General features: G+C 44.8%; 2 protein-coding genes across 2 annotated transcripts; one reads left to right on the forward strand and one right to left on the reverse strand.

Moving 5' to 3' along the window:
* Positions 1 to 146: 146 nt before the first annotated feature.
* nup85 (nucleoporin 85) lies at positions 147 to 8,056 on the forward strand. Its single transcript, XM_069713503.1, has 19 exons — positions 147 to 306; positions 707 to 797; positions 887 to 1,043; positions 1,229 to 1,299; positions 1,393 to 1,436; positions 1,746 to 1,815; positions 1,969 to 2,090; positions 2,220 to 2,354; positions 2,589 to 2,711; positions 2,958 to 3,089; positions 3,172 to 3,278; positions 3,397 to 3,480; positions 4,001 to 4,066; positions 4,306 to 4,457; positions 4,591 to 4,708; positions 5,002 to 5,102; positions 5,583 to 5,734; positions 7,383 to 7,487; positions 7,847 to 8,056. Exons 1-19 carry the CDS (start codon positions 274 to 276, stop codon positions 7,943 to 7,945), a joined length of 1,962 nt encoding a protein of 653 aa, XP_069569604.1. The 5' UTR covers positions 147 to 273; the 3' UTR covers positions 7,946 to 8,056.
* A 2,466-nt stretch (positions 8,057 to 10,522) lies between these two features.
* Positions 10,523 to 17,587, reverse strand: gga3b (golgi associated, gamma adaptin ear containing, ARF binding protein 3b). The gene is made up of 17 exons (XM_069713450.1): positions 17,539 to 17,587; positions 16,366 to 16,450; positions 16,198 to 16,273; positions 15,998 to 16,096; positions 15,428 to 15,551; positions 15,239 to 15,342; positions 15,037 to 15,117; positions 14,783 to 14,920; positions 14,164 to 14,245; positions 13,904 to 14,029; positions 13,547 to 13,795; positions 12,834 to 12,916; positions 12,613 to 12,749; positions 12,123 to 12,415; positions 11,804 to 11,973; positions 10,970 to 11,080; positions 10,523 to 10,820 (listed from the first exon to the last, which is right to left on the reverse strand). Exons 1-17 carry the CDS (start codon positions 17,576 to 17,578, stop codon positions 10,710 to 10,712), a joined length of 2,109 nt encoding a protein of 702 aa, XP_069569551.1. The 5' UTR covers positions 17,579 to 17,587; the 3' UTR covers positions 10,523 to 10,709.
* Positions 17,588 to 17,825: the final 238 nt, after the last annotated feature.

The raw sequence follows: 17,825 nt of genomic DNA on the forward strand, positions 1-17,825 counted from the left end.
TCTGTGTCACGACAAAAAAAACAACAACAAAAAAAAACAACGTCCCGAGCCAAGAACAGAGGAGCCAGTGGAAAAACAGGCAAACGAAAGGGCAGCTTCTTTTTTTCTTTTCCCCCCCCCTATGACGTCACAACATGTGCGCCACGGCGTCTTCCCACTGAAAGACTTGAGGCGCGTAAGCTGACCGTGTCGCAACCTGTGGTCGACGGCATGTTTCTCGCTGAATAGTTTTGTCGCTTTAGATTTTTATTGCATCGATACTACCGTTTCCTGATGGAGGAGGTAGACGTTGAGCCGGCAGTTACTGTAAGTGACCGTTTATGGCCACGTTTTTTTTTTTTCCCCCTTCTTCTTTCTTTATTGCCATTGAATAGCATTGCTAACAAGCTAACTGTATCACAACAATCCTTTTTATTTTTTTTAAGAATTACTAGGTAGAACAATTACACATTATTTATCCACTCCATAACTCCCACATTAAAAGATGAACACGAATGCATATTGAATGGGTCAAAAGTGTAACAACACAATGAACACAAAGCTGGAAGAGCTGGAAACGACGACTACGTACATTTAGCCTGAATCTTTAATACAGCAGTTTCCGAAAACAAAAACAATATCTAAGCGGCCACTCAGTGTATACACCTGATGTTTAATATTTTAATTTAAATACCTCCATCACAGTGTCCTTCCTGTTTAAATGCAGAATGTTCCCGCGGTCAGTGTTGGGAAACATATGGGATTTGCATGGGGTCCCGGTGACATCCTTGTGTACGAGACCCTGTTCAAAGCATCGGGTATGTGTCCATGTGCAATACAATCCCCCTGTTTTCACACATTTTTCGAGTGCTCTTCTCTTACCATCGTTTTGCCCCACCCGTCCCAGGTGCTTCGGGGTCGGGTTACTCCTTCATCCACGAGGTCAGGAAAGATGAAGACATATATTCTCCCATCTTACGCAAACTCTTCAATGAGTCGCATCACATCTTCGTCGGCCTGCAGACGATCAGAGAGGACCTCCCCAGCAAGAGCAAGAAACCCCAGTAAGACCGCTGGGTGGAGTCCTCTCTCGCCGTGCACGTTACTGATTTGCTTTTTCAGTTGAACAACAGTTTTGTTTTATTTATTTTTTATTTTTTTTATAAAAGAAAGGAGAAAAAAAAAACCTCCACAGGATGAATAATAGTATCTTCCATAATCTTAAACCTACCTCTGCCTTGCTCCTTAGATTCGTCAGCATCAGTAAGAACTACAGATCTGTGATTCGAGCGTGTATGGAGGAGCTTCAGCAAGTTGCAGGTACGGATTTTGAGAAATGATTTAGGATATTTTAGTCTTCAGTTGTTTGATCACTCGGGTTTAACTGAATTCACCATTTTGTCTTTTCTACAGTTTCTGCAAAAGATGCAGAAGTGGCCGCGCAGTACGGAGATCAGGCATGTACCACTGCTGTATGTGCATCTGTGCCACAACATGCAGAGACATTACATTCATGTGAAAATGAGACAAAAGCTCATACAGGACATCGTATGCGTGTTACATTCTGTGCTGCGGCACTAATGCAGTAAAACGTCATATTTTAGCTGAATGGTTTTGTGACGATACTGCAGAGTATGAAACTGTTATGCGGTATAATTACGAAAAACAAAACGCATCTTTATTTGAAAGCGAACTGAAACCCTTCCCCGTTTGCCAGTTTGTTTCGTGACTCTGCCCTAACTTCACTCTGCTTTGTTTTGTTTCAGGTGTCCATTCTCTTGGCCATAGAACTGATCTGGAATCTGTGCGAAGTGCTGTTCATCGATGCAGCTCCTGGTTAGAGTCTGACTTTGTGGTTTTTCCTAACTTCTTTCACGTTATATTTCCTTTTATAACTTGACTTTGGGATTGTGAAGGCACCGAGACAAACCCACCACGTGTGTGTGTGTGTGTGTGTGTGTGTGTGTGTGTCTGTATCTGTATTCTCAGCGGGCTCCTTGTTGCTCCACCTCCTGGACTGGGTTCGGCTACACAAGGCTGACGTGGACGAGAAAGCCAGAGAGGTGCTGCAAAGTGACAGCCCTGCTGAACACTACGATTACTGGGATGTGGTAGGTTCAGCCAAATGGTTGCACACATTTCTGTCACTGGCGTTCTCCGCATTTCCCTCCTGGGGTCTGACATTAAGTGCAGCGCGAGGTCACGGCCGTCACATGTTTGGTGTGCGTGTGCTGTGGCAGGTGGTGAGCTACGTGCTGCAGGGCAGGTTGGACGAAGCCAGACAGATGCTGATGAAACAGGCCACCCTGCAGCCTGCTGCCAGGAGCATGTACAAGCTAATGGACACCTTGCTCAGCAAAATGCCCTTCTACAATGTAAGAGCCCCAACTCTTTCAATAGTTTACTTTCCGTGCTCGTAGCAGGAATTATTGTATGATTTAATCTTCAGTTCTAAACGGAAATATTTTTTAAATTTGAAAGGTACACCTTCAATTTTCAATGTTGACTCCCTAAAAGCCAGAGATTACTTTTGCGTGTAAACAGACTATCAGATCATAAACCAACCTGCGTCGTCTCTCACCTCTTCGTTTTCTGTAACGCTCTTTTAGCCTGGCGGCAATCAGACACTGACGGAGTTTGATGTGAAGTGGAGGAACTGGCACGAGGAGGTGGACCGCTGTCTGCAGGACAACTCGTTTGCCAGCAACCAACACCTGGAGGTCATCTGCAAGGTCAGTGACACCGTGCCAACATTAGGCCTTGTTACATGTGTTATAATATCTTCAGTGCATGCAGTGTACAGCACGTGCTTTCGGCGGTCCCGTTAGTTATTTAGTGTTACTGAACAATGGTGCTGCGGAAGTTATTCGTAGCTCTTTGTTTCCAAAATATGGAGGGGATAATTGCAGTTAAAAAAAAAAAAAAAACTATGAATTGAACAACATTTAAACTGTTTTGTTTTATTCATTTAATCTCAGACCCTACTGGGCGACGAAGACACTTTGCTGGAGCACAAGGAACTGCTGGGAACATGGTACCACTTCCTTGTCACCCGACTGCTCTTCTGCCACCCCACAGTGAAACCCACCGAGCTGCATTACTACGCACAGGTACACCGCCGTCTGCCCGATTCATACCCACTGCTCCTACAGTCTTCTTATTGACTGCATGTGCGTTTGTGTCTCGCCACAGTCATGCATGACTATGTTTCTGGACTCGAGGAGCGTCCCAGAGCCCCTGGACAGCATCTTACTGGCCGCCTTTGAGTTTGACATCCATCAGGTCATTAAGGACTGCAGGTAAGACAACTGGATTCCATCCGCTGCACTTGTACACACAGAGGACATGCAAGCCACATACCTGTTTACCTCATCAGTTCCTGTTTCAACATGCGATGTCCTAATTTTGTCCTTTCAGCATTGCCCTCAACAACTGGTGGTTTGTGGCCCATTTAACAGATCTGTTGGATCACTGCAAACTCCTCCAGTCTCACAATCTACAGTAAGGACGCTTTTTTTTTTGACTGTGTTTGTACATTTCTATACCTCTGCGCCAGCGGTAGCCACAGCTGCAGGATGTAAAAAAAAAAACACAATTGACATTGACGGTTAAAGTTGAAAAGACGTCTTTTTTTTCACAATCTTTTCAACGTCGACGTCTGAGGGATTTTCGCAGTTAAAGGTCAAAGTCAGTACGACTTCACGTCCGTCATTATTCGTCCATTTCATTCTCGTGTACAATATGGCAGGAATGCCTTGAAAGAAAGTCTTCAAATTCGGCTCAAACGCTCACTTGTACTCAAAGGTAAACTGATTAAACATTGGGGGTCAAAGGTCAGGGTCACTGTGACTCCCAATATCTATATGGGTCTGGACAGACGTGCAGGCAAACTACAAATTGAGGGGTCAGCGTCGCTGTACGGCCCGCCAGGCGCTAATTCTAGTTAACCTGGAGGTGACAAGGTTGCACATTAAACTCTGCTAACCTTCAGCACCTCTTTTCTTTGTGTGTGTTTGTGCAGCTTTGGCTCCAACTTGAGGGAGTTCCTCCTGCTGGAATATGCTTCTGGTCTTTTCACCCATCACAGGTATGCTTAAGATTCACTATGAAGATTACACTATGTTGTAATACCTTGTTCCTTTTTAAAGGTTTAGATTTCTATAAAATGTAAAAAGAAAATGCACATTTTAGAACTGCAAACGATTTTCTTCGATTGACCCCGTAATTGACTTTGTTCACGAATTCAGTGACTTAGAAACGTAGTTGAAGCACGAGTCGACACCGTCATGCTATTTTAACGGCCTTTCGTGTTTGTTCTGTGCCAAGCCTGTGGCAGCTGGCCGTGGACTACTTTGACCACTGCCCGGAGTTTGGTCGTGTTTACCTGGAGCTGCAGATCGAGCGGGTCCCTTTGGACACGGAGCGCAAAGCCCTCAAGGTGCTCAGGATTTGCGAGCAGAGGCAAATGTCAGAGCAAGGTAGCGTCGTCGTCCTCGGTCCCCCTCCCAGCGTGTATCCGCCTGCGTGGCACGAATGCAGACACGAAGGTAAAGTCATCTGTGTGTCCAGCGCAGTTGAGACTTCAAAAGTGTATTTCTTGTCTTCATCCAGTGCGAAGTATCTGTAAGATTATGGCTATGCGGGCGCTAAGGAACAACAGACTGGGCTCCGCTCTCTCCTGGAGCATCAGGGCCAAAGACGCTGCCTTTGCCACCCTCATTTCAGAGAGGTTAGTTCTCTTAACCTGCCTTTCTCAGACGAAAACTGAAAAAGATTCATCTGGTCAGGACGGATTTCTTGGCCTTTTTACACAACAGGACATAAAGCAAAGAGAAGGATTGCATGCGATCGATTCAAAACGAATCAAGCTTTCTAGTTTCTGAGCTCTTGAGAGGAATCACAGCTTCCAGCTGTCCTTGTGAAACCACTTTGTTGGGACGTCGTGTCTCCCCACGTGATTTTAAAAGGTGTGTGTGTGTGTGTGTGTGTGTGTGTGTGTGTGTGTGTGTGTGTGTGTGTCAGGTTCTTACAGGATTACTGTGCCAGAGGGACCTTCTCTGATCTGGATCTGATCGACAACCTCGGTTCAGCGATGTTGCTCAGCGACAGGCTCACTTTCCTTGGTACAAAGAGCGAACACGTGAACACACACACACACACACACACACACTGCAGTATCAGTGGCACTGCGACACTTGTGACTCAGCTCTCCGCATCACTCGTCAGGGCAGACTGTGTCTTAGACACTTCTAGTTTTATGCTGTCCCGTGACACTCAAACACAGAAATGTGTACAACACCGATCTAAATAAAGCTGTGCTGCTGCAGCATGAGACGGTGTGTCTTACTGGAGCAATATCAGAGAGCAAAGTTAACCTGTTATACAATACAGAGAACAATGAAAGAAAGAAATGGCCTCTCCGTAGGTTGTGGCTTATTTTGAACTACGAGTTTTTGGAGGTTTTGATTGTTGTAACAATCAGCGCACTGAATTCTCATCCTGTCAACTGTCTTATCGCGGCATGCCGTTTGATGGGTGTCGCTGATGTCACCAGACTTCACTGCACATCTCCGACCAAAACGTTGCTCTCTTTTCATGCCCAGGGAAATACCGCGAGTTCCACAAGCTGTACGGAGAGAAGCATTTCAGGGAGGCAGCGAAGCTGCTCCTCTCCCTCATGACGGCCAAGATTGCTCCCCGTAGCTTCTGGATGACTCTGCTGACTGATGCGCTGCCACTGCTGGAGCAGAAAGAGGTCAGTCACCGATTTGGACAAAATTGTTGTTACAATCACAAGGAACTGGTTCAGTAGAAGCTTATTTTCTTAAGATACATAAATGTGACTCATGAAATTATATTTAAGGCTTTTATTCACTTTTTTATTATGAAGGAATCTTATCTATAGGATTCATTATTTGGTCTACAAAACATCCGAAAACAGTGAAACCAAACTCAGTTATTGTCATTAAAGACTAGAAAAAAAAACAGCAAAACTTCCCTTTTTGAAAAGCCGGCAGCTGATAGTATTTAATATTTTTGCTTTAATAAAAAAAAAAATGCAACTGATTGATTACCTCAAAAGTTATCAATAAAAAAAAAATAAAAAAAATGTGTTTAACAATTAATCAACTAATTGTTGCCATGTTTTTCTAAATTATTGATCCGTCCTTCTGACTACAGTGAACCCTCGCTATAACGCGGTTCACCTTTCACGGTCTCGCTGCTTCACGGATTTGCATCGTGCATTGTGTTCTGCATTCTGATTGGCTAAACAGTCTCTCCGCTTCTTCTCTACCTGTTTGTCAATAACGTTGCGGTTTAATATGTACACGTACGTAAAACAGCTTGCCAAATTAAAAATAATCGATGGTGGCATGTCGGTTTATAAGAATCTTTTTGCCCAGAAGAAAAAAGAGCGACAACAACTACCGATAACTATGTTCTTCTCTCGAAAAACCACACCTGCACCGCCGGCTTTAGAAGAAAGAACCGCTGCAGAGCGGAGTCAGGATGCAGCGGCTCAGTCAGAAGAGCAGTGAAATACACGAGTCACTATTTGTCCTACTGTACTTTGTATTTGTTTTCATAATCATTTTTCATTTCCTCCCGTTCTAATCCAATGACTCGGGTCGCAGTGGGGCGGTGCCGATCTCAGCAATTTGAAGCCTTCAGTTCGTATTGATGATTAAAATTATTATTTTACAGTACAGTAGTTATTTGTAAAAAAAAACATTTATACAGTACTTTTATTTGTTAAACAAATGCTTGGGCCTGTAAAAAGGTTTTGTTCTTTGGTTTCAATGTATTATGGAGTATTTCATTGTATAATAATTGTAAAAAAAAAAAAGGTTACTACTTCACGGATTTCGCCTATCACGGTCTCTATTTGGAACGTAACCCCCGCGATAAACGAGGGTTCACTGTATACTGAAAATATTTTGACTGACATTCATTGAAATATAAGAGAGACACAATTCCACCTTAAGTGTTAATAGCTGGCATCCAACTGTGATAAATATTTTTCCAGTGTGATCAGATTTCAGTTGCGTGGTTGATTTTGTTCCAAATAAAACGGCATATGATTTTAGTCTCGTGAAAATCTGCAGCAGATGACTTACAACAGAGTCAGTCATTTGCCTGTTGAGCCGAGCTCTTTCCTGTCTGGGAATTTTCTGATGTTATAAGAGAGAACTTTGCCGTACTCGTCTGTCATCCATGTTATGTGAACCAAAAATAAACCGTGGCCCCCGGTGTCACGGTGCACATTTAAACTTAACGCGATGAACTCTGGAGCCCTCATCGCCGAGTACACGCAGAAAGTACAAATAATAGGTGACTTGTAGTGCTGTTTCCTCAGAGTGAATTCACTAAAAAGTGACACGGAACAAATTTCTCCTTTTCAGGTGATCTTCTCGGCTGATCAAACCTATGAGCTGATGCTCTGTTTAGGGGAGATCACTTCGTCGCTGAACACCGCAGCTCCCGGCACAAACAGCAGGCCCATGCAGGTACGCACGTCCACACGGGGTTAATCCTGCTCAGATGATGGCGTGAATGCGATCCGATTAGTTTGCAAAGTAAACCGACTATTAGGGCCGAAGCGCTTGATATTCGGTCGGGGCTGACTGCTATCGCCACTCTGCTGTTTGCGCTTCTTTAAAAATCGAGGAGTCAACCTTCATTTTTCACCCACTTAAAAAGGTAAACCCTGAAAAAGGATTTACCCACAATGCTTTGCTCGGCTGCTAAAACACAGGCCCAAACCCTGGTGCTGTAAAGTGTCGGCACGTGTCACTCCACAGCTGCTGCCGTGTTTACGACCTACAATCTGCTGCACCTCTCACTCCGGTGCGTTTTGACTTTTCAGGAGGAGGACATCGAGGTGACCAAAGTGGAGCTCCTGAGACTTGCTCTGGCCAGAAACCTGGCGATGGCTATAGTCAAAGAGGGGACCGTGGAAACATGAAGGGTGACATTAAACAGCAGGCTTCTTTTTCATTTTTGTACTGTACATAAAGTTCAAGTAATCAAATTGTGCTCTTTGATAATAAAACACTTTTCATGATGTGCACTCTTAGCGATCGTGTGTTTGGAAGGTTAAATCACTGCATATCAAACGTCCATGAAATAGTTGTTTATTTTTTTTCTCATGCAGCGAACAAATGGCACATCATACACTATATACAGCCCTAACACTCTCCCAAAATCTACACGTCACATGTTCACAGAACTTGTCATACAACAAACGGCAGGTACATTACATTACATACTATGTACAGTAAACATTTCTGTACATCCAATATGAACATGAGTTCAGGACGAGCAGAGAAGGGACCCAGAGATTCAGGAAGTAATCAGACCGCTTCACCTTCTGCGCACTTTGTTGTAGATATATTTTTAAATGAATAAAAAAAAAAAATGCACTTCTTTCCAATCCACTTCAACTTAAAAAACAATAATAACAAAATTAAAATCTGCTTTTAGGAGATGTGGCTAATTTATTCGAAATTAAACACTAAAATCGAATTTAAAAACGTATTCAGAGCAGTTGTGGTGCTACAAGTTGTGATCAGGTGCCGCCTGTTTTTTTTTTTTTTATTATGCATGAGATGTGTTTAGAACCTGATTGGAGAACAGCTGTAGCAAATTGAACTGATTGGACAAAGTTCAGAAAGACGTATGCGCGTTTACAAGGTCCCATAATTCACGCTGCACCCAAGCATGAGGTCCAAGAACTTTCACAGCTCAGGGAAAAGTGTAGGAATCTTTCTAAAGCTTTTGAGTATTCTCAGGAGCTCGGTGGCCTCAGTCATTGTTAAAACGAAGAAGTCTGAAACCACCAGGACTCTTCATAGAGTTGGCTGTCCAGCTAAAATGAGAAACTAAGCAAGCCGGGCTTTAATCGGGGAGGTGACCGTAAACCCGACGATCACAGTAACTGAACTCCGCAAGTCCTCGGCAGAGATGGGAGAAGCTGCCAGAGCGTAAACCATACTTAAACTACTCGCCCTTTACGGCGGCTGGATGAACGCTACTCTTGAGAATACGACGTGTGACAGCCCTGCTTGAAATTTGACAAAATGCATCTAAAGGACCGACGGCATGAGGAAAAATAAGAGTCTCTGGTCCGAGGCGACAAGAATTCGTGCTGTGTGCATGCTTCTCAGCAGTTGTGGGAGGCTGCTCGCAACTGAGGGAGGGATAAATGCCGGAGCGCAGCAACCTGAGATGGATGAGGACTCGTCTTTCAGCACAATAATGACCCCGAGAATGCCGCGAATGTTGAAGTGTCTTCAGGCCAAGTCTGACTGTTCTTGCGGAGCTCAGCCGAAACCCAGACTTAAAGCTCGCAGAACATCTGTGGAGAAACCTGAAGATGACTGAGGGATCCCATCCAATCCGTGGAGCCGGACGGGCTCTGATTGAATGTGTGAACGAAAATGGAACTTTTATCTAGTTTAAAATACATTTTTCAACATGTGCAAAACGTGAAGAGGTCTGAATATTTCCCGAATCCAGTGTCAGGGAGGATCGACTTAACCGACTTGTGGAAATGTACTTGGCACAATTCCACTTTATCGCACTGATGCACACTAGAAGGTAATCCGCCTGCTGACAGATGTATATTCAGGTTGTTCAGTTTACATTTTCAAGTTGGAATGATGCACTGAAATACTAGAAAACTGAAAATAATAATAATAATAATAAGTAAGACAGAAATACTCCCAATACTGACAGAATAACCATTTTTAAACACGGAACTAAAGTGACTGAAATCACCTTTTTACTGACTTTCAAAAGAAAGAAAAAGAAATAATCACGGGAAATAAAAACCAGTGTTGGACTCATAAAGGCCTATCTGCAGTTACAAATTACCATCTAAGTGCCGCTGGTTGCCTTACCTTGCCTTTGCAGCACTGCACCGTTGGTCAACTAATCTGGCACAGGGCTACATTAGTGAGTTCACTTTACTAAGGCATGTCAAATAAAAGAGTCAAATACACAAATCTGTTGATCTTTCTGCAGCGATGATATGTGACTGAATTCTTCATTTAAGCTCCATCTGAAGAAACTTTTGATTTTTCAATGTTCAAGTATATTCTTTAGGAATAAATAAAAGCGCAGCTGCTGGCTCTTAGGCTCTGTTAACTTCAAGTTTAATTTCTCTTTAAATATTTGCTGTGCTGCGCTGAGGCAGAGCTCTAATGCACCGATTTGCATTTGTAATACATTCCAATCTGCGAAATTCATCTCAGGGAATATCCATTAAAATATATATATATATATACACATATATATACACGTGTATATATATATATATATATACATATATATATCAATAACCTGTAAGCACCATTACCACTCTCTATCTTGAGTTTGTTAGATATCTGCAGAAAAGTACAAGCACTGTATAAATACAACTCTTAGTGTTTGCCATTAACATCTCAGTGCCAGTAATAACAATGGCCAAACAAAAGAACAACTATAAGGAATGTCAAGCTGAAAGGTAGAGTGCAGCTGAAGTTAGCCCCCCCCCCCCCCCGCCCCTCCTTTTCTCTCTGGGATGGATGTGAACGTGAATGCGCACACGCACACACACACACGCACACACACACACACACACACACACACACACACACACACACACACACACACACACACACACACCCCCCTTCATGGAGTACGAACCGCGGCCTGTCCCTGCTGGGTAGTAGCAGGCCTGCACGCTGCTATAGGTGACCCCACGTCTCTGGTGGGGGGAACTGGTCAACCTCTCCGACCTCGTTGCACAGACGCTCTCCCAGAGTGAACGCCAGCTTGTAGCGCAGACGCACCTTATCCTGTGAGGACGTGCACGCGCACGCACGCACACACACACACACACACACACACACACACACACACACAAAGATGCTCAATTGCACCTCGGAGGTTGCGTGCGTGGTTTTTGGGCACTACTTTGCCGTCACGTTTTATTAACGTCACCTACCTTTGTTGGGTTGGCCAGCAGCATGATCTGAGTAATGGAGGCTGGAGGTAGGATGGGGTTAAATGGAGCCAGGTCTGTTCCTGATGGCGGCTGCAGCTTCACCTTCATTGACTGGTGGAAGATAAATGGAAGAGTCAACACTGTATCTTTAGGTTGTCACCAGAGTGGATCAGCCGAAGGGACGTACGTTCTTAACTCAACACTTCTGTGATTGGTTGTTTTACTGTCCGCTAACCGGTCCCCGACGTTGACCCTTCCACAACCTATCAACCAATCACAGGCAGAGGCTCCCTCTCAAATGATCCAATCTAGCACCAGTCATATTTTAATGCCTCAATCTTTGCGTTTCTCTTTATTGTGGTTGGCTGAGGAAATGTTGCACTAAAAAGACACAAGACTGCTGAAGCCTCACATCATCTGTGCCTGAACTCAAGAATTCATTTCCACAGAGTGATGGATGGATTTTTTTTCCCCTCATCACTTATAATGAAATCCCACAAGAGAGGATCTTTTCACTACCAGTAGGGAGGGAAGAAATGGTCACGGCAAACAATTAACCTTTCAATCTTTGCAGGAGTGTGTGAGTAACGTTTCAAGAATGGACTTAATAACCCTTTGATGAGGTGACAGCAGAGAGATGACGGGCAGCGGGAGGAGAAAGTGTGGGCTGAGACAACTAGATTCTTGGATAGTTTTCAATCACAGCTGCAGTCTAATGTCGATTTTCCCCGCAATAAATAAGGAAACAAAAACGTAAAAGTCAACACCGGGTGAGGTTTTACTATGACACCACAGAACCAGAAGAACATGAGACATGAGAATGAACGTCTTTACCTTGGGCACAGCAGCTTGCAGGACCACATTGTGAACAGGCAGGGGGGCTGTGTTCAGCATGGACACCACCATTACCAACACGTCGGGCCTGCCGGGAGGACAGTTAGACGCAAAGTTGAGCAGCACACGAACACCGTCCTTATCGTAGGCGGTCACAGGCAAGACTTTACCTGAGGACAGAACAGAGAGGACACGGCCAATCAGGGGCAGCCAGGCGTGACCAGACATATGACAGTGATAGAACCAGTAATTTAGCATCTCATTGACCAGTCAAGCCGGTCAACCCGTCACTCCTTCCTTCCCTTTTTGTCGTTCTTACTCGGTCTGATGGCTTCCAGAGGGACGTGCACGTTGCTCAGGGAGACGTCTGTGCCTCTGGCCGGGCTGCCCTGGAGGGACGGCTGGCAGGGGGACATAGAGCGGAACAGCGGGCTGCCTGGGGCCGAGCCCAGGCTCTGGGACTTGGCATGGGACAAGGCAGGAGAGCCGGGCGTGGTGCCCTGGAGAAGAGAGGCTGAGGAGGGAGAGCCCTTCCCATGCACGAGGGGAGACGCTGCTGCTGCCGCCGGCATCCTGAAGCCGCTTCCTCTGGCCGTCAGCTGGCCGGACAAACTGAAAATCACATTCAACGGGTCGCTGTGAGACCTTACAGTGGTGCCTCTGAGAAATAATCAGATAAGGTAAGGCGGATAAGAGCGCCGACATCAATAGGAGAGAATTCTATGCGATACAATTTTTTTATTTTTTTATTTATCATTTTCAGTTGAACAGCAGGGAGAGAAATAGCTTTGCTGTGGATAACTCTGTACCTCTTGTGATCTGAAAAGTCCATCATTGCCAGGTCCTGCAGGCTCTGCAGAGTGTGCGTGGCGCCCGGTTCAGCAGGGGGCGCCACTGGACCTGAACAGGCTACACTGCCAAACATATCCAAACTCGCTGCTGGGGCCTGCAGAGGACACAAGATTATTCACCCCCCCCCTCTCCTGCTACACACTGACTAACAATCTGTGGTAAATCATATCAGATGTACCTGCATGGAGGTCCACTGATTGGACAGTTCATCCAACGTGGGTTTTGATTGGCTGCTCAGAGAGGTAGGAGGGTCATTCAGTCCTGAAAGAAGGCGCAAACATGAGACAAAGTCTTTGGTCTTTGCTGAAGTTTTAGACGTGTTGCATTGAATATTAAAATGTCTTTTTAGCTGCTTATTCTCTCTCACACGGAATACACAAAACAGATTTCGACATCGAAGCAACAGTTTTGACATTTTGAGAAGTACGCTGATTGACAGACGAGGACGTTGACACCACTCTGTTACCTGAGCAGTAAATATAAAGCTGCAGCTAGCAGAGGTTAGTTTAGCGTATGGACAGGAAACAAGGGGAAAGCCTGGCACAGTAATTATGCTGCATCTTGTTTGTTTAATGGGCCACAAACTGAAGTGTTAAAAACAACACTTTGTGGTTTGAATGGGGGTTACTGCTGGACTACAGGCTACAGAGAGCGGTTACCAAGCAACCAGCAGAAGTTACTGCTCCGGTATAAACAAACAAGATATCAGGTGTTTTTTGTTTTGTTTTAGTGAGCTTTGACAGTGATGGTAGACTCAGTTGATAATGGTGGACAGACTCAGGCGAGCTGCCTCCCCTGTGTTCCAGTTCTTATGCTAAGCTAAGCTGAGCTCACCAGCTACTGCCTGTAGCCGCCCTTCACCCAAAACTGAACGAGTCACAAAGATTGTACCAAGAGACAGCAGCTCATCATCAAGGAGAGAGAGCGCAGTAAAGGCCTTGTCGAGCGGGGGGTGACTCGGGCTGCTGCTCTGACTGCCGTGGGAGCCGGTCAGGCGTTTGGGAGGAGGCGGCAGGACGGGGATGGGGGATGCCGTGAGGTCGGCGGGGACAGGATACGAGGGCTGGGGGGGAGCGGGGACGGGCTGAGGAGGGCTCGGAGTATCAAGGCCGGCGAGGTCAATCAGTGTATCTGTGGTCTCTGTCGAGGGGGAAGCAGATGAAACCTGATTGTAGTATACCTGCAGCGTCGCGTTGTTTTTTTTTGTTTTTTTTTCCATAAGAATGCAAAAACATAATTGTCTTTCACCGGTCTCACTGTGACCAGCTGCAGGTCGAGGTTCTTCACTGTCGCCGTTGATCGGCTGCCCCTCAACGATCTTCTTGTAGGAGTTGATGACCCTGGAGAGGTCGTCGCTGGCCTGGAGGATGTCACCTAAGGGGACAAAGGTCAGGGGGTTACAGATCACACGCAGTGACACGATAGAAAAGAAACAAAAAAAATAAAAAATAAAAAATAAATGGAAATGCAGGGCTTCTTCAGACAAAGACAATACCAATCCGGCAAACCTAAACTGGTGTCATTGTCCTCTGTCTCGGTGGCCATTTTGAAAGCAGCCCGCCTCAGCTTGTCGCAGCGCTCATAGAGCTCCTGAGGAGAGAAACAGAGGAGGTTTGAATACAACGTAGTTACCACACTTTAGACTTCTAAAGCAACATGGTCATGCGCAAAATAACAACAACTCTGTATGTGGCTATAAACGGCGTGTTGTTCATTTCTGTCTGTGAGAAGCAGCTCTTCCAGTTTTGTCCTTGTAGATCAAAGACGTTCACCGTGTGTGTGTGTGTGTGTGTGTGTGTGTGTGTGTGTGTGTGTGTGTGTGTGTGTGTGTGTGTGTGTGTGTGTGTGTGTGTGTGTGTGTGTGTGTGTGTGTGTGTGTGTGTGTGTGTGTGTGTGTGTGTGTGTGTGTGTGTGTGTGTGTGTGTGTGTGTGTGTGTGTGTGTGTGTGTGTGTGTGTGTGTGTGTGTGTGTGTGTGTGTGTGTGTGTGTGTGTGTGTGTGTGTGTGTGTGTGTGTGTGTGTGTGTGTGTGTGTGTGTGTGTGTGTGTGTGTGTGTGTGTGTGTGTGTGTGTGTGTGTGTGTGTGTGTGTGTGTGTGTGTGTGTGTGTGTGTGTGTGTGGACACGCACTTTAACGATCTCCTTGTCCGAGTCACTGGAGCTGTCTTTATTGTAGTGGGACAGCATCTCGGTCAGCAGCTTGACGTTGATGTTCACCTCCTCCAGTGTGTTCAGTCGCTTGGAAACCTTCTGCACACGAGCCTCATCCTGACAAAAAGCAACAAAACAGAAGAGCACTCGCGTCAGAAACAGAGCAGGAACAGCTTTAAGGTGAATCCTAAATATTCGGGAAGCCGGATCTGGAACATTAAAACGTGTCTCACCTCTTTCACCATGTTTTTGATTAATCTGTTGGCTTCCTGGAGGTCTTCGGGATTTTTACTCCGGAGAAGCTCAGCAAGCAACTGCACAGACACAGACTTAAAAACTTTCAACCTGCTTTTGTGATATTTGCTCATAAACAGACTGTTCTTTGCTTGATATCCTGAGTTCCAGAGCGTCTTTTATTTGCCTTCAATCGCTCACCTTGCCCATGTCCTCGTTGTCAAACACTGGATGCTTCGGTCGTGTCGGAGGAGAAGGAATCAGAGTCCTGTCCGGCGGTATCTCTGGGTCATGTGTCACGAGGCCTGGTGAAGAGAGCGAGAACTGGATTAACGATTTCCCGTGTATGATGCTCATCGTGGCATCTGATGGCTCCACGTCTCCACGCACCCTGTCGCCTCAGTGTCTGGTACGCTTCGCTGATCTTGGTCTCATTGGGAAAAGCAACCGTCCAGCTGTACAGCATTTCTACGATCTTCCTCTTCACCTTCTCGGGCGCGCTGTCGCCCATGTACTGAAAATACAAAGAGGATATGTAGCATCTGGATGGCCATTCAGCACATTTTTTATGAGCAGTAAACCTGCAGAGTTCAACTGATGTCTCCCCCTTCTGCCAGTGGGAGTAATTACCAAAAACCCGGTCGACGTGCATGCATCATATGCACACTGTAAATAGGCTTTGGAAAACGGTGGTCAGAATTTGAACCTTTCGTTCCGATTATAACGTTTGCAAAAAAAAAAATAGAGAAGAGGCTCGTGATTGAATTATTTTATCCGCATTCATCCAGTGGGAATGTCTCACCAGACACACCACATTTAAAAACATCATATCCTGTGAAACGCAGAGATTTATCTGTCACTGATTGGCTTAATCAGCATCGTGTCAAACTTCTTTGGCTTGAATGTAACAGACGTCCTGCACAATAGATTTAAGTCTCAACCCCTTTGGAGGCGACTCACCTTTGGAGAAACGACTTTAATCAGTTCATTCAAAAATCGATATTTTCCCACTTCATTGTGAAACCTTCTCCCGCAGTTCTTCATACATGCCTCCAATACCTGTACACAAGATATTTATGAGAGCGGTTGGTTCACTAGTTCAGGACAAAAAAAAAAAAAAAAAAAAGCTCTTGTTGACAACTACACGCAGCTTTTCTTACTGTTAGAGCCTGAAGTGCTTCCCATTCTTGTGGTGAGTGGATTTTGTGCACGAGCAGAGTTACCGCTATCTGAGGGCTGCAAGAAGAAAGTCCAAATAAAAAAAAACTTTTCGCGAGCTGACTGAAGTTTACAACAACAACAAAAAAAAAGCTTTGCATTACACGTACCCTTCCAGTTCCTTGTTGATCTGATCACAGAAGCCGATGATGTACTCCCAGTCCTCTTGTCTGTTTGTTGGATGGGTGGCTTTATCTGCAACAGAAAGACATTTGCACCAAATAAACCAGGATGATTAAGGAAAAGTGTGCTTTTACATACACTACATAATACAAATGTAATGATCTGAAAGGTTTAGATGGGGGGGGGGGGTCACTTTTTACTCAGACATCTGAAATATGAAATGTAATACAAACCAAACACGTCTTTTTTTGCAAGGGGGTCACAGGCTTAAAAAAAAAATACTGGGAGCCACTGGTCTATTTTCAGTAATGCTTTGTATTAAATTTGAGGTAAAATCTTAAATCGTAAAAGTAGTCAGTACCAACAAATAACTGAAACAGATCTTCAGAGATGGTTTTGCAACCTTTATGATAATGATACATGTTCACAAACGAGGTTGTGAAGCTCAGACTTTAATGGCTCCCTGTTCTTTAAATAAAACGAGGCTCTTGATGATCCTTCCACTGATTGAAAACACCTGACTGATATTTTTAGTTCATTAGTTTCTTTTTTTTTTGTTGTTGTTTTCTTGATCTCCTTGCAGGGACTTGTGTGAACTTCCGATTGATGTTTTGGGTTATATTTATGCAGAACAGACATTTTAAAGGGTTCTCTAACTCCCAGGCGCCACAGCATCTCTCTGCGAGTCCTGCACTCACTATGACGATGCACAAACCGTTATCCTTCTTCCTCTTCGTAAAAAACAAAACAAAACCCTGATGTATTGTTCATTGTTTACAGTGCTGCTTCATTCATCGTCCTGTTTCTGCCCTGAAAGCTGCATCGAGCTGTACAGAGGATAAACTTATCTGTGGGGCTTCGTGCCTCTGAACAATCACTGCACGCCGCCCCTCAGTTGTCGTTGTGAACCAGAACATTGCATAAAGTGCAGCTCTCCACCCATCCTGCTCATGATGCACACACACACACACACACACACACACACACACACACACTGCCCTGCCTGGGTCTCAGCTGGCTGTCTAAAAGCCACAAAGCGACTCTCAGCGAGCGGACGGTTTCTGCACAGACGCCCGTTCTTGCCCTGTAAAACCCGGACCGATGTGCCGAGCTAATTATTCGTTTGATTTAATTCATAAAAAATGGGATTAATCACTCACTGAGCCAAGATTCAAGCGACTCCCCTTCCTGGTACGCCATAGCACTAAAAACATCGCGTGATGTCACCGGCGTGTTCGCGAGAGTCCAAAGTCATTGGTGGGATTTTTATTTATTTTTTTTTTTTTATTTTTTTTACAAATAACACAAAATATATTATATTTAAAAATATATATATATTTTTTTGATCTCGCTCCGACGTTGATTTCAAAATCCTTCGGATGAAACGTGGGGTTTTAATTCAGTTTTTTTTTTTTTTTTCGAGAAGGCATGTGCAGCAGATACTAAC

The sequence above is a fragment of the Brachyistius frenatus genome, unplaced genomic scaffold (genome assembly GCF_029030835.1).
Source record: "Brachyistius frenatus isolate BFR_SWC_R1_liver_20210118 unplaced genomic scaffold, ASM2903083v1 Contig_119, whole genome shotgun sequence".
Classification (NCBI taxonomy): domain Eukaryota; kingdom Metazoa; phylum Chordata; class Actinopteri; family Embiotocidae; genus Brachyistius; species Brachyistius frenatus.